At 45.4% G+C, this 21815-nt stretch overlaps 1 protein-coding gene across 2 annotated transcripts in view; it reads right to left on the bottom strand.

The window, feature by feature from the left end:
- Positions 1 to 19642, bottom strand: part of LOC147033374 (uncharacterized) — a 108827-nt gene extending 89185 nt beyond the window's left edge. Inside the window, exons 1-2 of one of the 2 annotated variants that reach the window (XM_085854103.1) lie at positions 19510 to 19642; positions 16004 to 16614 (exon numbers count right to left, since the gene is read on the bottom strand). In XM_085854103.1, coding sequence (XP_085710229.1) covers positions 16004 to 16450 — 447 coding nt within the window. In that variant the 5' untranslated portion in view covers positions 16451 to 16614; positions 19510 to 19642. The remainder of the gene's footprint in view (positions 1 to 16003; positions 16615 to 19509) is intronic. The other variant, XM_085854111.1, reaches the window with a different exon arrangement.
- Positions 19643 to 21815: the final 2173 nt, after the last annotated feature.

The raw sequence follows: 21815 nt of genomic DNA, 5'->3' as shown, positions 1-21815 counted from the left end.
GCGAGATATCCTCATCCCCCCCCCCCGAGCATCAACAACCCCCTCCTGTTTCCCCCCGTGCTGAGATAGTGCGAGAAGGGGGCCCCGTTCCCACCCCATTCCAGACACTGTCCGCGAGGCCCGCGGAGTCGGGGCGCCACCACCATTTTGCGGCTCATCACCAGACGGGTAGGCTCAACGCGGGGTAGGCTCAACGCGGTCTCGGCCCCAGGCCCGTCTGCCCCCATCATGGTTGAGGGTGGTCCCTTTTTCTTTTGCTTTGAGTATATGTGTTGTCGGCGCCGTCTGTGAAGTAAAACTGTATAAGTGTTGCCGTGTGCCCGGTAGTCGGTAGTAGATCTGCATTGTGTTTTGCTTTTATATTTGCTTTTTGTGCATTATTGTGTGTTTCTTCCATTTTTACATTTGCTTTTGGTGTATAATTGTATATGTGTGCTATATCCATGTGCCATCGCGAAATAAATGTGCTTTATGTTGAACTGTTTTTCCCGTTTCGCTTCGTCTTTTCTTTCATTGAATCTCCATCTTACTTCACGTAAAGGGTTGGTCGTGGGCTAAATACGCCCGAGAATTAATCGGAACCGTCGAGGCCGACGATAACACCGCTCGGTTATCCCGATAGTACGGAACGGGTCGCTTGAAGTGGCCGGTGTCCGCAGTCGACCTGCGGCGAGGTGCGATCGCCCGGTCTACCCTCCGTGTGAGTACTTAGGTAGGTCGAATTTGGCGAGCAACCCTATCCCACGCGGGGGGCCGATTGGCACGATCGTGGTGAGGCCGAAAGGCCCACCCATGACTAGTTCCCGGCGTTAGTCCGAGAGGGTCACGACAGGATTGTCCGTCCGGTGGGCGACGTGCCGCGATTCGAGTTACGTGGCCGTTCGCACGCCGGCGGGCGCGAATCCGCAACAATATATATATATATATATATATATATATATATATATATATATATATATATATATATATATATATATATATATATATATATATATATATATATATATATATATATATATATATATAGATAGGAAAAAAGTGACAGTGGAAATTACAATGGTGATTGCTTTTTGCTTAATGTGTAAATATGTCAATGATGTTGTGGTGGTATAGGTTGATGTTTATGGTGATGCCAGCCTTTGTATCATATATATATATATATATATATATATATATATATATATATATATATATATATATATATATATATATATATAATTAGATTCTATATGTATCAGGTATTCAAAGACAAGGGCTGGCATCAAGGGCAAAAAGTGTTATGGCGTGTGTAAGGCTGAGGTCACATTTGCCACGGCGGCCGTGGGTTCTCCAAAATCTACGGCCACTAGCAATTATACGGCGGCCGCAGTATTTCCATGGTCACACAATGTAGCAGTCACATATGTTTTCATTTTTCGAGGAGCTGCACGGCGTATTTAGGCCTAAGTCACATTTGCCACGGCGGCCGTGGGGTCTCCAAAATCTATGGCCACTAGCAATTATACAGCGGCCGCAGTATTTCCACGGTCACACAATGTAGCAGTCACATATGTTTTTATTTTTCGGGGAGCTGCACGGCGTATTTATAAATTGTGGAGACCGAAAACATGGGGTTGCCGTACGGTCTTTGATTTGATGTCGCACGGTGACCTGAGGGCGTTCCTGCGGCGGCCATATAACTTAAGGCAGACGCAAGGTGCCCGCAAGGCGAATGTGCGGCCAGACGGACGGTAACGAATGGGTTGATTTTTTTATTACCAGTTATTTTTTTTTTTTTTTTCGGCTTGTCGAATTGCTACGGCGAACGTAGACATTAAAAAAAGGTTATAACTCCGCGTTATAATTCCACGGCGACCTTACGGCCTGTAAAATATAGCCATACGGCGTCGGGCCACCCTGAGGCCACCGCACGTTTCTGTCAATTCAGAGGGCGTACGGCTGCCGTATCGTCGCCGTAGAGCAAATGTGACTTAGGTCTTAGAAATTGTGGGGACCGAAAACGTGGGGTTGCCGTATGGTCTTTGATTTGATGTCGCACGGTGACCTTAAGGGGCCCTGCGGCAGCCATAGAATTTTCAAGGCAGACGCAAGGTAGCCTCAAGGTGCCCACAAGGCGACCGCAGGGGGCCCGAAGGCGAACGTGCGGCCAGACGGACGGTAACGAATGGGTTCATTTTTTTATCAGTTTTTTGTTTTTGTTTTTGTTTTTTTTCGGCTTGTCGAATTGCTACGGCGAACGTAGAAATGAAAAAAGTTATAACCGCGTTATAATTCCACAGCGACCTTACGACCTGTAAAATATAGCCAAACGGCGTAGGGCCACCCTCAGGCCACCGCAGAAACTCTGCGGCCGCCACATATTTCTGTCAATTCATAGGGCGTACGGCCGCCGTATCCTCGCCGTCGAGCAAATGTGACTTAGGCCTAAGCGATTCCCCGTGTGCGAGTGAAACCCCGGGTATGGAAGAAGCACGATGCGTGAGTGAAAAGGTGTTTGAGGGAGAAGCGTCGTGTGTGAAAGAAACCGCGTGTGTGAGGTCGCGGTATGAAAGAGAAATGGCGGTTGGTATGCGAGAGGGCACAACTGCGTGTCCGAGTGCCATGGTGGAGTGTGTGAGCGTCAGGACATGTGAGAGTGCGACAAAGACGGCGCCTGACGAAGGACAAAGGCAGTGTAGCGGCCATAGCTATTTTGGGGTTATTAGTGCGCGCCTGGGCAAGTGAAATCCGGTACGGAAACGTCCACGGTGGATACAAGCCGATCCCGCGGGACGGACAAAAGGTAGGCTGGAAATGTGAATTTGATTCGGACATGTTCTTCACGTGTCCGCGTTTGTAAAGCTCCGACGAGCAGAGCACATGTGCTCGCGTGGGGAACCCCTCGAAACGCGAGGTTTGCTTTGGATGTGCAGGGTGACGTCGTGGCTGCACGTATAGTTGGAATCCGGCAGAAGGGAATTCCCTGCCAGGTGTTACCGTCCGGGAAGGGACGCGAAACGCGAACAGCTGCCATGACGTCACGGGCAGGTTGCGAATTGCCGCGCTGGTGTGCGCAGAAATAAAAAAAAAACCAAGCCTAGCCACTTTGAGTGGACATGAGCCCCAGGCAGGGGGTGGAAGACCCCCCCCCCTGTTTGGGGGCACAGGAAGTACTAGAATTAGTTTGATGGCTTCATGGGGACATGGGTTGTACCTCATGGAGCCCATGGAATGGATTAGTTAGAGGGATTTCAGTTTAGATTTAGGAAATGGGAATTGTTGGATTTTTGGAGACACGGTCAGACTGGAAATGTGTAGTGGAGACGTAGCTTAGCTACGTAGAGTAAATGGAACGTGCATGAGAATAAGGGATGACGAGGGAGCATGAGTTCATTAGAAGAATGGCAGTATAGAGTGTCGGTGTGAGTTGCGAATTGGAAAGTGTGTGAGGAAAGTGTGGGACAGTGGGCCCAAGTGTGTGAGTGGAGCGAATGTGGTATGCATAGTGCGATGACCGATTCCCACCCAAGAAACCCCGAGGTCAGTTTAATGTTAGTTAGTGGGTAGTTCAATTTCCGAAAAGGAGGTCGTGTTGGTGTTGGTGTTGAGAGAAGGCACGAAACCTGTTTGGAGGGGTACAGGAGTTCACGGACCAGCTGGGAGCGTGGCTGTGGAAAGGTGAGTTTTGTTTCGTGGGCACCCCGGGCACCGGACTAGTCGGCCAGAGTAGGCCAAGGGCCCAAGATGGGCCAGGATAGTGTAGTGGGCACGGGCGACCCGTCGGAAACAGGACCCGTAGCACCAGAATGCCGCGGGGGCAGTGTCGTGGGTACGGGCGACCCTCGGAAAGGGACCCGGGGTATCAACACGCAACGTGGGCATCGGAGGGGGGCAATGCCAGAGAGGGCAACCCCCCGCATTGTAGGCAGCAGCTCAGCTCGGAGGCGGCCTGGGGGTGCCATGGTTAGAGTTCAGCAGAGGGGGAGTTCCTGCCAGTTGAGCCACGCTGTCCAGCCAGGAAATTGTGTGAGGGCACGAATGAAAATTTGAGGGCACGGCCCAAATTTATAATGGACACCAACACAGGCGACGGGAATCATGGTTTTTAGAACCGATAGTTTAAAAGTATGAGGCGTTTTTGGAAAGCCCCGGGGTAGTTTCAGGTGTAATAAATGTTATTGTAGTTAGGAGATGTACCCCTTTGCACCATCCATCCCTTCGCTCGTTGTAGGCCGCTGGACTCACCGAGGAAGATCGCTGAACTCTGAGGAGGCCATTCTGAGGCTTCATTGGGCCTCGAGACAGGACACTAGTTTCTCCCTACTCCCCTCTAAAAAGGATTTTTGGGGTTGGGAGTTGGCTAGGTGGACATGACAGTCAAGCCGGACAATGACGATAAAGGGGGTGAGGGAGACAATTATAAAAGCGAAATAAAAATAAAGAGGGGCCAAATTTTGTTGTTTTGTGTGGCAAATTAAGGGAGTGGGTAGGGACAGCGACAGGCAAAGGCGATAGAGTGGGGGGAGACAGTAGCCTTGGTCTGAGCCCGCCTTCAACGCGGCCGGCACCACCGCACTCCCTCCAGACCTGATGGAACCACACCAGAGGCCGGCCAGCTTCACCTGCTGGCCTGTTGTGCTGCAGCTGGCTGTTCTGCATGGACTTGCCTTGCCATGCCTCATTTGCCTGCCTCTGCCATGACCCCATGCCTGCTAGCTCTTGCTTGCATTTGCCCGTGTCCATCCATCACCATGTGCGCCAGGAACATCCAGTTTTGCAAGGACTGCCCTGCAGGCAGCCCGTGCATTCCTCATGCTCATTTGTGCTTTGCGACCATCTCCATCCATTCCCCAGCATCAATGAACTTTGAAATGACTTTTACCTTCTCCCCTTTCACAGATCACAAGTCCTGTGCCATGGTTAAGTAATGGATAAGTTGAGTGAAAAATTGAAAATACGTGGAACCTCACCTGCATGTTTGTTTTAGGGCCGGCAATTTTAGTTAAGTTGACCGAATGAGTCTGAGAGTTTGTTTAGTTAGTTACGCAGCGCATTAGGTTATTTATTTTTGGGACACGTATGAAGAAATGTCACACTCAGGAATCCGAAGGTTGAACGTATTCGGGGAAAACTTACACATGCTGGTCACACGAAAATTTGACAACTCGGGACGAGTCTGTAAAGAGGAGGGGGTAGTGTTACGAATTTGGGGATTCGATTGCACACAACATACAGGTTCCTAACAGCTATGTCGATAAGTGCTTGTTCCCTAGATAGCTCACCTTCCATTGCTTAAATGTTTTGAAATTGATTAGATGCGCTGCGGATCGATTTAATAGTTAGGGAACGAAACAATGGAGACGTCCCTCCCCCTCTTCTGCGAAGAGGAAGAAGAACCCTGCCGTCCCGTGATTCATGATGTCAACAACTCCCTCCCACCCGTGGTTGAGTGGGGGATGGAGGACGAGGGCATGAATCATGAGTCATGCTGGGAGCGGGGGAAGGGCAGAAGAGGATAAGAAAGAGATCCTTTCTTTGTTCTTGAGTCGTAAGCTTTTTGCTTCGGCAGAGAGTAGTCGTTCAGCAGACCTTCGGGTCCTGTTTGGCTTGGGTTAGGGTTGAGGCCTTCGGAAGCTTTTTTGCTTCGGCTGGCTCAGTGAGCTTCGGCTGAGGCCTGGCTCGGGAGGAGGCTTTTTGCTTTGGTGGTTCAGTGAGCTTCGGCTTCTGCTTGGCTCGGGAGAGCTTTTTTGCTTCGAGCCGCTTTGTTTTGGAAGGAAGTTGAGTCAGTTGCTCGGCTCGAGCTGCAAATGGTGGCTTCTTCTTCTTCTTCTTGGTTTGTGGAGCTCTTTATTCTCCATTTTGGTTCCTGGCTTGGTGCGACTCATCGGCCTCTTCTTGGAGGTGGTTCCTCAGGGAAGCGACGCATCGACGGGAAGGATCGGTGCCTCGTCACACCAGCACGTGTTGAGAAGCGCGGGAGGATTCGCGGGAGCTCGGGAAGGATCGCGGCTCACGGCGATTGGGTCCAGCTCGCTATCGCTGGAGCCCGGGTCCGAACAACTTGAAGACCACACGAGGTGGAGAGGTTCGAGATAGGTTCTGGGTTTCAGCTCACCTGTCCTCCAAGCTGGAGCTCGTTATTAAAGGCCTCTGCCACCATTTCTTGGGTGTGTGTGTGTGCGTACGTGTGTCCGTGGGCCCGTCTAATAAGTAGGAAATTGTTGTGCGTCGTGTGCTGTAAATGTTTGCATCGCATTTCATAAAGTCGGTATAGTTCTGCTCTTACGTGCTTCCCTCGTTCCCCATTATTATTAATAAATATCCCAATTGTTAAATGTTTTCTGCTCGTCGCGTCGATTCTTTCATTGACTGAGCATTCCGTGTGTTGGGAGTTAGAAAGCCGTTGGCTTGTCGTAAAAGGGGGACATTTGGACCAACGGTTCTCGGCGATTTAGCCGCTCAGAATCGCGCACGGGACAGGCTCGCCTCGGCGGTTTGTTCCGTACGAGTTCTGTCGAGGGTGGAATACCCCAGTAGTTAGATCACGTGGGTATTTAGGTGCAATGAAGATTGGCAATCGACCCTACCCCACGTGATCTGCCGATTGGCGTATTTCGGTTCTTGTACAAGGACCCGTCGCTCGGAGTTATCCGGGCGGTGATCTATATTCCGGGCGATCGGTTGGGCCGACTCGACTTGCGGCTCCATTCAGAGCGGTCGGTTCGCGACGACACCAGGCACCGTAATAATATATGTGTATATATATATATATATATATTGCATCATTTGCAAAAAATTATTCTGCCTATTGTGTCTATTGATTTTTAAGTGTACATTTTTTGGATAACCATCATCGAATTAAGTTATAAATGGGCTAATCTCAGTTTTTGCATATTTTGCAGCAAGCATGGCGACTGAAGATTGAAAGGAGTTCCGAAAATACTGTTGCGATCCGTTCAGCTCCCATAAAACGAAACAACGAAAAGATCTTCGCAATGTGTCAAATGATATGTTGATGAAATTTTCTTCAAAGATGAAAAAAGATGAGACTTTGTACTTCGTGCAGAAAAAAAACTCTCAGTTGTCACCAGAGCATATTGAAGAATCATCTTCGACCAGTTCGAAATTATCAGAAGGTACTATCGAAGGCATTGCAGAATCTATTTCGACAGATGAGGACGAGGAGGTTTTTGAGCGAGAAGCAGAAGTTGACCTATTAAACCAGTCGTTATTGATGATTGGCGAAAGCCCATTCGACAAACGAAAGGCGGAAAGGAACCCAGGGTACGTTCCTGAAAAGCAAAGTAAAGTGGAAGATTCTGTGCAAAAGAAATTAGAACTAGTTGCTGGAGCAAGAACTGCAGAGAAAACAGAAAATACAGTGTCAAAATGTGATGAAAACTGCGTGCCAGAGGTGATCAAAAGCCTGAAAGAAAAATACATTGTTTTGAGCCGTTCAGAGCAAATACGTATACTGACAATATTTGCTTGGAATATGAGCATCAGAGCGATGATGAGTGAATTCAGTTGCTCCCAAAGAATGGCTGTGCAAGCCAAAATTTTAGAGAAAGAAAATGGTATGCTATCGTCTCCAAATCTCAAACAGGGTAAAATATTGCCTGACGAAGTGAAATCCACCGTAACCGAATTTTACCGAAGTGATGAAGTCAGCCGAATAATGCTGGGAATAAAGGACTGTGTGGTTGTCAGGAATGAACATGGAAAAGACAAAATTCAAAAGCGCCTGGTACTAAACAATCTCAGGGAACCGTTTCAGAAATTCAAAGAGAAGAACCCTTGCTTGAAAGGTGGATTCACGAAGTTCGCCATGCTCCGTCCCTCGGAGTGTGTCCTGGCCGGTTCAGGCGGTACACACAGTGTACGTGTATGTACGATACATCAAAATGTGAAAATCATGATGTTTGGTTCCAAAATGCCACAGATAGCCGAACTTCCTAGCTATCATCATGTGATAGCACGCATAGTTTGTAACCCAGCACAACTGACATGTTATTTCAGAACTTGTGAAAGTTGCCCATCAATTGAAGACTTCAAAACCGAGCTACTGAGTGCTTATGAACGAGAGGATATTGATGACATTCAATTTAAATGGTGGACATCCACCGACAGATCTGAACTGAGCTCCATGGTCCTGCCTTTGGAAGAATTCATTAATCAATTCTGTGAACGCGCAGTGAAATTAGTAAGACACGACTTCATTGCCAAGGCCCAATCTCAGTTTTTAAAAATAAGAAAGATGAAATCGGTGAAGGAGAATTTGTCATTATTGGAGACTTCTCAGAGAACTATTCGTTTGTCATACAGGATGCGGCCCAAGGATTCCATTGGAACTGCTCTCAAGCGACAATTCACCCCTGGGTTTACTATTTCAAATCGGATGATGGCAAATTAAACCACGATTCGTTCACGATTATATCAGAATGCAATACTCACGACGATGTCTCAGTCCACCTCATCCAAAGAATGCTCATTGAACACTTGAAATCTAGCTTTGAAAATGTAAAGAAACTTTACTATTTTTCAGACGGTTGCGCTGGCCAATATAAGAATTGCAAAGCCTTCATAAACCTATGTCGTCACAAATCAGAGTATGGTATTGACGCAGAATGGCATTTTTTTGCCACAAGTCATGGCAAGGGCCCTTCAGATGGCGTGGGAGGTACAGTCAAACGAGAAGCAACACGCGAGAGCCTGCGTAGACCTGACGACAGTCAAATTATTTCTCCAAAAGATCTTTTCGCCTTTGCTGAAAATGGTTTGAATGAAATGAAGTTCGGATATGGGATACAAGAGGCGTATGACGAGGAAGAACGAAATCTGGAAGAAAGGTTAAAAACGGCCAAAACCATAGCTGGAACTCAAAAACTTCATGCTTTCATCCCTATTTCTGAAACTGCTCTTCAAGTACGCGAATTCAGCCTAAGCGAGGAACACCGTATCGAGTCAGCTATTTCAAAATCTACACCAACTTTTAATGGGAAACTCTCAGGTTATGTCACAGTGCACTATGATGGAAAATGGTGGCTTGCCTGCATCATGGAAGCCTTTCAGGACACTCATGAAGTGAAAGTGAATTTTCTTCATCCAAACGGGCCCGCAAATAGTTTCTTTTTTCCTGACATTGAAGATCACTGCATTTTAGACATTTCTGATATACTTCTTTCTGAAGAACCAAAAACTGCTACAAGTAGAACCTACACAATCAGTAAAAAAGAAACACAGCTGTCAAATAAAACATTGGTTGGCAAAAACTCTTGACTATAATATGCTGGGAAAAACTCTTACTCGTACTAGTATCGCTTCCAGTTCCTGCATGTGCATGTGGAAAATTTATGTACAATATACTGATATAGTGTATTTCAAATATTGTGCTATGTATTGTGGCGTATTGTGTCCAGCACCCGAGTCCCCGAACAATAAAACCATCATCACACTTGAACCCATTGAGATCCCATTTTCATTTCTGCTGAGGTGTTGGAGTATATGAAGGGGTATTCTCACATGAAAAAATTGGGACCATCGGTTTGGCTGGGGAGCGGGGGCCCAAGGTCAAAGGGCCCCCCAAACTATAACTTTTTGAATTACTGTTTCGGAGTGATTTTACTTTACGCGATTCGAAAGATCTCGCTTTTACGAGCATTTTGATACCAAGATCAGCCAAATCGGACCACGACAACCTGTGATATGGCCTCTGGAAGATTGTGGGCAAGCTCGGGGTGCCCAAATTTGGGGGGCCCCTAAAATGGGCCCCGATGGGGCCACAGGTCTAAAAGTTGGTATTTTGTTTTTTTCACCCAAGTGAATAAATGACCAACATAAAAGGAGAAAATGAGGTATTAGTGTCAGGAGGGTGTGTGCACTTGACATGGAATGCCCCAGCTGGTGGATCAGCCTGGTACAACCGCTCAAAGCAACTGGCCCAGCAGGTGTTCACTTCGGCTCCTCTGTCAAGAGCCTCCCACCCTCTGCTCGAGCTGCAGTACACCGAGGGATGGGTTTGGATGAACGCAATGCATAAATTCCCCTGTAAGCAGGACGAGAATCCCTTGACCACAGGTGATGCTCTACCACCTCACAGATTCGTTGCACGTAGGCCTCCTTGTCCACCCTGAGCGCACGTACACTTTTACGCTTCAGCTCCCTGAACAGCTCAGCTCTGCTATTCAGCCTGGCCCTGCGACTCTGGTCAATGGTATCCGGTGTCCCTTGAGACACAAAATTCTTCTTTACCCTATGGTGAGTTCCAAGACATGCACCGGCAACATCAAGGACTGTGGTCTTGAAGGCGCTCCACAACTCTTCAGGACCTCCCAAAGCACCCAGACCCCCCAAATCTCCACTCAGCTTGTTCGCAAACTCCTCAGCTACCCTCTCATCCTTGAGCTTGCCAACATCCAGCCTAGGCAGGGATGGTACCATTCTCCTGGATTTAAGGTGCAACTTCAGAGTTACTACAACAAGCCGGTGGTCAGTATTGAAGAACTAAGCACTCCGGTAGACCTTGCAGTTCTGGATCATCCTCCAGCAACCATCAACGAGCACATGGTCAATCTCCTTTGCCACACCGCCAGCATTGGAATTCCAAGTCCAGCGATGAGCTTGTGGGCACTGAAACCATGAACCGGTAACCCTAAGTCCATGACTTCTTGCAAAGTCAAGGAACTTAGTGCTATTCTGGTTCATAGTTCCTGACCCATGGGGACCAACACACGTCTCATAACCATCCCTATCAGTTCCAGTCGAGGCATTGAAATCCCCCAAGACGAGAAGTGCATCTCATCTGGGGCACTGATCAACCACAGACTCAAGCGTGGCATAAAATGCATCCTTCACGGTGAGATCACTCGCCTCAGTCGGAGCATAAACAGAGACCAGAAAAATGACACCTAAGGAGTGACGAATCCTTAGTCTCATAATACGCTCATTGACCGGTGTTACCTCAATTATCATTGGAGTCAGCTTACTGGACTCGGCGACAGCAACTCCTTGGGCATGGTAACCATCAGAGTGATCAGCCAATAGTAGGTGTAACCACCCACCATGATCTCACCGCAATCTGATCTCCGAACCTCAGAGAATGCTGCAATACCGATGTCCAAACGCTTGAGCTCAGATGATAACAGAGACAGGTGATCATCCTCTCTTAGGGATAGGACATTCCAGGCACCCACCCAAAGGGACCGCCTCAGGTTAACCCAAAGAGACCGCCGTCTGGTGGACGACACCTCAGCACCACTCTGACACACTCTCCCGCAATCTCACCCAGGAATGTTACCCCGTGGTTTCCCTCCCATCATCAAAGATTGGGGGTCCCGAAGGCTTTGCCCCAATCCCATCATCCGGTGAGCTGCCCTGCAAAGGGAAGCTGCACAGGAGGTACTCCCACAGAGTGGGTTTTCAGATTTCTTTGCGTTTCTGTTTTGCGGAATGAAGGGTTTTACATTGGCCGGAGTGCAAATCCTCCGGCCGGAGAAATAACTCTTCTCTTCCTCTCCTCCCAAAGTGCACAAATTCCACAGCCCAGCCGAAGACAATGGCTCGCACCTTATTCCAGCACGCGAGCAAATTCGCACCAGTACAAAACAAGAATCGAGCAGCTTTTTCGTCCATGCCGAGGAAAAAGCAAGAGGGCTGACTCTTCTCTTCCAACCGCTGTGTCTGTCTGTCTGTCTGTCTCACTCTCTGAGGTCACCCCCACAAATGATGGCCTGCCGGTTACGATTCCTGGGAGGCGGGGTTTTGTCTGCTCGGAAATGTTCGGGCTCTGTCGGCAGCTGGGTCGGTGGTTGCTGTTGTAAAAATTGTACATCGTTTTTATGGCCGGCCCCATAAATGCAAAAACGTAGGAAAAGGTCACAGAGGGAAATCGCATACTGAGAGAACTAGCCTTAGACCCTACCTCGTTAACACACCACCACCCCCGTGTGGTGACGCGTAAACAATCATAAGCTCACAGTTTTCGCTTTCTTAAATTACATCGAGATGTCTCTCCCATACCCGTCCACGGACCATGCTATATCATACAATCCTATCTTCCCCCACAAACGTAACAATACAAATCAATATCTATCCAATGATCATATCTTACGTTTACCCCAAAAATCCGTGATTGAATATAATGGCAATTGGTAAGTCAGTGGTTGTAGCAACAAAGACATTTTAAACTTTTAAGATTACATCACCACTTCACCAGTTAACCCCCTACCAGGACTTGCGGTTGGAGGAGGGGGAGGCTGGAGGGAGAAGAGGAAAGATGGAACTGAGTTGGGAGGAGAAGGGTGAGGTTTTTTTTATGAGTTGTCAGAATTGCATGTGTAAGTTTATTTACAGTAAAGGAGGGTGGGTGTGTGTGTGTGTGTGTGTGTGTGTGTGTGTGTGTGTGTGTGTGTGTGTGTGTGTGTGTGTGTGTGTGTGTGTGTGTGTGTGTGTGTGTCAATCACTGTGAGGGACACACGTTACTTACCCCCAGTTTCTTGCTCTTTTCCCCAGCTGTTCTGTCCTTTTTCTTCTCTATTAGATTAGAATCATCTCATCTTCGTGGGGATCACGTAGGCTTTCAATCTCTTCCATCGACTCATCCCAAACTGGGAATACAGGCCGGAGTCGTACGAATCATCTTCAAAATGGGCGCTGCAAATGACGCTTGAAGCAGTTGGGCCACCCCCACTTTCCTCTGGTCAATTTTACCTTGGCCGTCCATATTTTCCTTTCGGCTGGATCTTTTGGGAAAACATGTATACTCAACACCATCTTTGGTCGTATTGCGACAACCAGCAACAATGCATCAAGCTGGCATTCTTCAGTACGAGATCAGAGCGCATTTAGGCCGCATGTAAACACACAGGTACAGCAGCAAAAGTATCCTCGAGATGACGTGCGGTCACGTGACATATGACGTATTCACATCGCGTTGTTTTTTTTTTTTGGGGGGGGGGGTGGCCAATCGAGCGTAAAATGGAACTTAAAAAAAGACATTCAAATCACCGTAAAAGGACAACGAAAATTCTCACATCCGGATTCGAATCTTCATCAAGATCGAATCAATTAGTCAGGGTAACGTCCACCAGGTCCACCAGGTGTCATCCGAATACGTCCACAACTTTTTAATGCATTATGCTCACAGACAGACAGCATAACCTGCGTGCACCTTCAGTTGCGGAGGTAACAAGTAGGTACAGAATTCATATTAACACCTCACCTTGATGAAAGGGAAATGGGAAGGGAGTTCTCAAGTCTCGTTTTGCGTTTCCGAGCTCGTTCTGTACTCGTTTTGTTCGTGAACCCCGAATAACAGACGTGATGGTAAACCGTCCGAAGCCGACGGGTCGAACTGAACGGCCCAGAGGTGATGATGCTCCGCCGAGATGCGATTTTCGACGCCATCGACGTTTATCCATTCATTCGCGCAATCACAAACCTTCTGCCAACTCCTCTCAGAGAAAAAAAGACGTTTCTAGCCCGATATTTGGGGAAACGATTCACTAAACAGAAAGGATTTATTTATTTGGAAAAAGTCAGCTTCAGCTATACATCCCGAGCCGCCGCCATTTTGTTTGAATCACCCTGGTTTGCCCCGCCCTGAGCGGTGAATTTGATTGGTCGAGACGGCGTACTAATTTTTCCATTACTTCTAAACTGAAGGTTTTTTTTCACGATTTGTGTCCCACAGTTCTCAGAATACGTAATTCGATTGAAATAACAGAAAAATTTAAAAGTCTGTAGAAAAAAAACAACAACAACATTGAATCGGAATTGCATCGCCGTTGATGCATTCGTGGAGCGCCGTCGTTTACACCGCCTTATGTAACACGATCATTAATTATCCTTGTGTGTTGGTTGCGTCCTGGATGACGTCAATAAAACAAGGACAAATGTGTCCAAGAGCCGCGTCCGAAAGGCAATAACAACAACCCCCATACAGCACACTTTACACACGAATTATTAAAATCTTACAAGGTCTTCCATTCGAATCTCACGAGGTGATCTGTCTGGAGCATGAGGTGGTGGTCGAGCAACGTTGACCCCCACCCCCATCTCGTTAAACGATATCATGGACATGGATTGTGTTTCGAGTTTGTTTGGATACGTTTTGAATACACGTTCCTCAACTGTGATGATTATCCCACCAATGATCAGATATTGATGAATACAACAGCGACTGGGTGTGACGGGAAAATATAAGGTGGTTGATTGAACGAATATCACAATCTGAGGTGGTTATCCAATGATCTGCATTCACTTCCGGTTCGTGTCATGACGCCGCGCGTCCGCCATATTACCACTCCCATCCTCGTTCCGCCATATTACCACTCCCATCCTGTTCAAAACGCGTGTGAAACTCTTTCATGGGATTTCGGTGTGAATTGTTCTACAATAACAAAAAAAAATTCCATCTTGCGAAATGTGCAGCAATAAACTGCACGAATAGACAGCTCGGAGGATGTGGAAGAATGTTTCATTTGTTTGTGTGATTTTTTTTTTTTGTTCTTGGTATATCTTGATTATGAACTGAAAATGTGTGCATGTTTTAATGACTTGTGGATGTGCAGCAATGTGCTGCACGTCAATGGTATGGCAATCCGCAAATAAATATGAATGGAGTTCGTTTTAATTTTTATTTACATCAATTAATGTAAATAATTAGCCTGTCCGCCACGCAGCTGGAGTTTTGCGATCGTGTGTGTGTGCGTGTGCCTTAACTTTATTACCATTTCAGCTTTTGCCATCAAATTTTCAACAAAGCTTTATTATTATGAGAATATGGAAAAGGCAAATTCATAATTTGTTCAAAAGGTCAAAGGTCAACGTCACATATAATCATCAATTTTCATCTGATTGACCTGAAATTTTAAAAATTTGCATATTGGGTCACTGAAATGGTTCACCAATGAAAAGCTACAAGCAGAATGTTTTTTTTTTAGATTAAAAGGTCAAAGGTCAAGGTCACAAAATCCTCAATCTTCATCCGATTGACTTGAAATTTGAACAGGGTTTGCATATTGGGCTACTGAAGCCTATTTCTGTTGAGGTCAAAGGGTCAAGGTCACATAAAATAGTCAATTTTTTTTGTATTTTTTTTTTATCTGTTTTCGTCATGTTTAGCATACGGAAGAAGACGAATTCCGAATACAAAGCGGACGCGGACGGGATTTGCATTTTATGATGCGTTCTCATTTTTAATGCAACCGGTAATGTCGAAACCCAATAAATTACAGATTCTGATAAGCAAATAGTTTACGAGGTTTCTTTTTGGGGGGTTAAAGCAGTCTTTTGAAAGTAACCCTTTATCTAAAATATTGTTGACGAATAACCTTAAAATGCAGTACTTATCAAGACGATGCAATCTTTTAACTGATTACAAACCTTTTTCTTATTTTAATTAGAAACTGTAAGATAACTTTTTTGGACTTGTGAGTTATCAACCAGATATTATGATGGAGAACAACCATAGGTTGGCAATCATTGTGCAACCGTGATGGGCCTAATGGTGATCTACGTTGAAGTTCCTGATATAAACTTTACTATGCTGCTGATGCAATGTATTGTGCTAGTTCGAGCAGGAATTTGGAATTTAGCCATGGTGCTGGCGACGACTCGCCTACTTTTCGCGAATGACACCGTGGGATCTTTAACATCCACCCACGAATGTCAGCACATGGGATGCCCTTTTAACATCCATCCGAGGGATAGAGCACACACACTGATGATCTTATATCAACATTCATTCAGAGTTACGTGTTTTATCAAAATCTTCGTTAACAGGTGCGAGGTCACATCATCAAAAAATGTAAACACTGGTCTATATATTAACGTACACAATGCTATATTACCTAAAACTGCAATATCATTGCACGGTATGTCTGAACATGCACCAATCTGTAAAATATTGTGCTACCAGCTGAAGTACCTGACATTGCCAGAGAAAATCCAATGAAATATGTATTTAAATATTTCCTGCATGACAAATTGGGGAATGTTGACCTAATGCTTTCATACGAATTACCAATCTTGGACGTTGAAAAATGCGATCAGCTGCCATGGAAGCCACTCGTCTTGCACGTTGACACTCAAGCCGAGTCCGTGTCTGCTCTGTAGTCTCAGCTGACCTGGAGGCTGCTTGCCTTGCACGTTGATACTCAAGCCGAGCCTGTTTCTGCTGTGGAGTCTCAGCTGACCTAGAGGCTGCTTGTCTTGCTCGTTGATTCTCAAGCCGAGCCCAGGTCTGCTCTTGAGTCTCACGTGACCTGGAGGCTGCTTGTCTTGCTCGTTGATCCTCAAGCCGAGCCTGTGTCTGCTCTCGAGTCTCAGCTGACCTGGAAGCTGCTTGTCTTGCACGTTGATTCTCTAGCCGAGCCCAGGTCTGCTCTTGAGTCTCACGTGACCTGTAGACTGCCATCCTCTTTGCATGTGATTTGCTTCTACCAATCAGGGGTCTTTTTTTTGGTGGCATTTGGCAGTATTTATAATGCGAGTAATGTTGGTTAAGATGTTTTTGTTTTTTTTTACAAAAGTGTTCCCTTGGGAAATCCCTTGAAAGTGGACTCCAAGTCAGAATCGAAAATATCTTGGTAGCCCAGAGGCAGATCGCTTACATGCAAAGTTCGTTTTCATGACCTGGAAATGCAAAATAAAATAAAATAAATAAAAATCAAGTAATTAACATCAGTAGTTGAGCCCGTGTAATTTGCACGCAATAGACGGGGAAGATTACAGTGGGGCAGCAGCATGAGCACAACAGTTTTATAATAAATCCAGAGGGACAATGCGCCCAAAATGGTCCTTTCCAGAGCTATATCTCTTATCATGAGTGAAACGACCTACTATAAAACATGGGTACCTCGTATAAATGGGTGATGTGTGTGTGTGTCGTGTATTTTGTGGAGTTCTATTGGAGATTTCTGATGTGGAATGTGTTACACCAAAATGATTGCCATGAACTCCTGAGTTGATGAGGTTAATTAACTACAAAGAATCCAGAAGAATTCTCAACTTTTAAACGCATGCCATGTTAAGGTGGATCATGCAGCTTAATAAGTCCTTCCACAGCATGGCATTCCAATTACAAAATGAACATGAAAGAGTAATCAGAAATTGCAGACCCTCGCCATTCCCACTGTTCACGCCTTGGAAGCCTTTGTCTGCTTACGTTTTTCCATTGGACTCAGGGTATTTTTGATCTTCGGGGTCATTCATGGTCTTTTGCGTCCTCGGGGTATTTTATGGAATTTGGGGTCCTCTGGGTCTTTTGGATATTCAGGATATTTTGAGTCCTCTAGGACTCCATCAAGTGTTTTAGGGTTTGAAAGGGTCTTCGGAGTCTGAAATGGTCTTAGGATTATAAAGGATCTGAAGGTCTTAGGGTTATAAGGAGTCTTAGGGTTCTCAAAGGTCTAATCATAGCGTGTTCCCTTGAAAGTTGACTCCAGAATCAGAATCGAAATTATCTTGGTAGCCCAGAGGCAGATCTCTTGCATGCAAAGAGACCTACAGTAGTTTTGTCGTTTTGGAAAATTAGGCCTATGTTGACCTTTTGACCTCAAAAATAATAGGTGATTGAATCCAGTGACCTGATATGCAAATGCTCTTCGAATTTCAAGTTAATTGAATTAAAATTGAGGATTTTAGAAATTTGGCCTCTGTTGACCTTTTGGCCTATGCTGACCTCAAAAATAATCGGTGGTTGAATTCAGAGAGCTGATATGCAAATCCTGTTCATATTTCAAGTCGAATGAAAATTGACAATTTTAGAAATTTGAAAAAGTTGTTGATCTTTGGCCTATGTTGACCTTTTGACCTTTTGACCTCAACCATAGCCTTCTTGCTTTTTACGAACTCCACCGCGTTGTGAAGTTTCGTGAAGATCGGTATTAAATTGTGACCTACAGGTGATTGACATACAAACAAATAGACAGACAGACAGACAGACAGAATGATGCACAAGACCAAACAATATACTTGAAAAAATCTTTGATTTTCACAAGCAACAAAAAAAGAGTAATCAGAGATTGCAGTCCCTCACCACTCAGTCTGTTCATGCGTGGGAGCCTTTGCCTGCTTAATTATTTCCATTGCAATCAGGGTCTTTTGGGTCCTCAGCGTCTTTTGGATCTCTAAGGGTCTTTCGGGTCCTCTGAGTGTTTTAGGGTCTTTAAGTTTGAAAGGATCTTAGGGTTATAAAGGGTCTGGGATCATTCAGCGGTCCTAAAAAATTTCATGGGTCTCAGGGTTGTCATGGTTTGAAAGAGTCTTCGGGTTACAACTGGTCCAATGCTTACTGCAATTCACGGACTGGAGTTTGTTTGTTTGTGTTGGGCTACTCCTCCTACAGTTCTGGGCTGATTACATCCAGACTTGCTACATAGGATCAGCATGACTCCAATTCGTGCATATGGGTGTTTTTATCTTTGCTGGTGGTCTTGGGATGGTTGGGGGGGGGGAGGTGGAGGACACAAATCCTCTATGTAAATGTGTATCGTGTAGCGCCGCCTCGAGGTGGGCGAGGGTATTACAAGTCCCACCATTTACAGTACAATATTCTTGTCCCCATGTTTTCCAGTACAGTGAGGTGTTTTGAATTATTAGCAGTCGGTGTGTTTTTGCTTCATGCATATAACCCGGATTTTTTTTTTTTGTGTGTGTATACAGGGCTGTCAGTTACATATAGGAGGAGATTCGGACCATACTCTGTGCAGAGCGTTGGTGCTGCTTAAGTCTTCTCCTTGGCGATTGGACACAATCCTGGACGGGTCGCCACTCCGACATGGTACACCAGCATGCTGCACTCATTTTGCCGTCCTCGGAAGGATGACAGGCCGAGTTAACCCCACCTGGTATTAGTTCAACAGCTGAGTGGGATTTGAACTCAGGACCCGAGGATCCAAAGCCCGCCACCCTAACCATTAAGCCAACACCAGTTGCCGATGCACCGCCCAAATCAAGGCATGCGTCAGAAGAACGTGATGCATGCTTGGAACGAGATTGCCCATAGTGCAGGTACTCTGCTCGTGTAATTTATACACACACTCACGTTTTGTGTGGACAAACAAACAAACAAACTCAAATGCAATACCCTCTCCTCTGGCGAGAGTAACAAACAAACAAACAAACAAACAAACAAACAAACAAACGGACCCAAATGCAATACACTCTCCTCTCGCGAGGGTAATAACAAAAATAATAACATTATAACAAACTATATATTTAATTAATTCATAGATAATATTAACAACGATAATAACGGTCGTATTATTTGGTAAGAATAATAATAATGAACATATAATCCCCACGCTGGCCCATGCACATGTGGGCTTGGTGAAAGGCATGCTCATGCTCCAACAGTGCAACAGGCAGGTATCCAACAAGGCCGTGGGGACCGATGAAAATTTGGTTCCCCGGACCAACGGTCCCACCAATTACAATGAACCTGGAGGAGCACTGAGCCGACTGTCTCAATTACTATGAGCACGAGCAATTTGTCAAGGCTTTCAAAACACAATGGTTCCAACGCACCATGCCACGAGGATATCCGGTAGAGGTGAAGTCAGCTGAAGGGAAGGTAAGGAAATGGTGGGATCTTGGCGTGGCAAAGTCCTGAGAAGAAGAGGAGGAGTGCGCTGGTCAGCTTTATGGTTCCTAATTGGCCGTGAAGTGTGACCAATCAAAAATGACAATCGGACACAGTCACATGACGTTTGACATGCAGACATTCATGAAATGTCCCAGAAGCAATGTTGACTTGTTGCTGAGTAAAGCAATCTTTTTAATAGCAAGCACACGTGTAAACACTAAAATAATTACCTCCGTCACCGACGATGGATGGAGGTTATGTTTTCACCCCTGTCTGTCTGTCTGTCTGTCTGTCTGTCTGTTTGTTTGTTTGTTTGTGAACAAAATATCTCAAAAAGTTGTGGACGGATTCAGCCGAAACTTGGTGGACGGGTTGGGTATGTAACAAGGAATAATTTAGATTTTGGGGAAGATCCTAATCTGGATCCTGCCTATCAGTGAGATACAAAAGGTAAACTAATCAGCCTGGCGGAGGTATGCGCTCTCCCGAGTACCCCGACAGTCAAATTTGTGTTGTTCACAACAAATCACTGCAGCCTCAACATACGATCTTCACAATACATGGTACTCGATCGATCCGGGGGGAAAAACACCTCGTCAGTGTATTCGCACAACACCCTTCGAGACCTTAAGGCCAATTATCTGGTTTTATCTGGGGGTCAATTTTTATACCTCCGGTGACAGTCGCCATTGGCATTATGTTTTCGGGTTGTTTGTCCGTCCAAGCTGATTTTTCTCTGTTTTCTCTGCAATCACTTATCCGATTAACACAAAATTTTCACCATAGATGCGACTACTCATGTAGAATGTATTTGTGATAATTATGACGTCATAGGTTATGCATTGTGGCAGCCATGTTGGAAAAAAAGGAAAAACTTTGGACCTCTGTATCTCCGAACCTGCTGCATGGAAAAAATTGAAACTTGGCATATGTGAAGTAGTCCCCCATGAGAAACAAGTGATTTTTTGATGATGTCATAGGTGGCTTCGTTATGATGTCATAATTGCATACATCAAACGCTTTATCCAATCAGTATGAAATTTTTTGAGGGTCATCTTGGGCTAAATTGCATGGGGGGGAAGGGGGGGATTGATGATGTCGTCAGTCACATGGTTCGGCAGCCGTATTGTTTTCAACATAAAACCTTCAAAAATCTTCTTCTCCAAAACAGCTAAACAGATCGAGGTGAAACTTTACAGGTATGATCGCCTATCCATGAGGAACAAAGTGTTCTCCAACTATGACGTCATAGGTCACATAATTTGGCAGCCATCTTCGATTTACCCTCGAACCTGTAAAAATCATCTTCTCCAGAACGGCTTGATAGATCGAGGGGAAACTTCACCCACATGTTCCCCAAGCCTTGTTGATACCAGAGTGTTCATGAATAACTAATGACTCATAGGGTCTGGCAGCCATATTGGTTTGAGTGAAAAAAAATTTTTTAATCGTTCTCTTGAACCGCTTCATCAATCGATGTGAAACGTCAAAATTATGTTCTCGTGGCGATGTGTAAGATATGGTTTAAATTTCAACCTGATCGGATACATGGTCTGACGGGCAGAATTATTAAATATTTTGAACTTGGGTCCAGGGATTGAAATCAAACTTGGTACAAGAATCTATAATGATGCGATTATGTGGACGGAGGCAAATCTGGCAATGTCGTGACGTCGAAGAGTGCCATTCTAGTTTATCCAAACATAGCCCTCAACCTTCCTCTGGATGAAAGAGGAGTCTATGCAAAGTTTGGTTGCACTGGTTCCTGCAGGATCTGCATGTATTAATGAACAAACAAACAAACAAACACACAAACAAACAAACGAGCAAACTTTCTTCTTTCTATATTAGATAACATGCTGCCGTACGTGTATGATGTATTAACCAACACAATACTGTATTTACCTGCATGGATCTGTGATTATAGCAATGTACTCACTTCAGGTTCAACAGCACGTGATTATTGGAGTACTGTGTTCAAGGTTAACACTTAACAGTAAGTAGTGTTTCACTACTCAATGGACCGACAAGAAACTGTGATTTTAGGCCAGTATTGATTGACTGACAGAGACTGTGGATATAGCATTATACTGATCTCGAGTTCAACAACATGTTATTATAGTACAGTCCTGCAGGGACTCATAGAAGCTTTTCCTTAAAGTCCCATGTTGACTCCAAATTTAGCATCTTTTTTTCAAGGGGCATCGAGCATCACATAATATAAGTATGGTTAGGTGCAGCACTGACT

Source organism: Eptatretus burgeri, chromosome 2 (genome assembly GCF_056783735.1).
Source record: "Eptatretus burgeri isolate ZD-2024b chromosome 2, Ebu_testis_v1, whole genome shotgun sequence".
NCBI lineage: Eukaryota > Metazoa > Chordata > Myxini > Myxiniformes > Myxinidae > Eptatretus > Eptatretus burgeri.
Note: the sequence above shows the minus strand (reverse complement) of the source record. Positions and strands in the feature narration are given on the sequence as shown.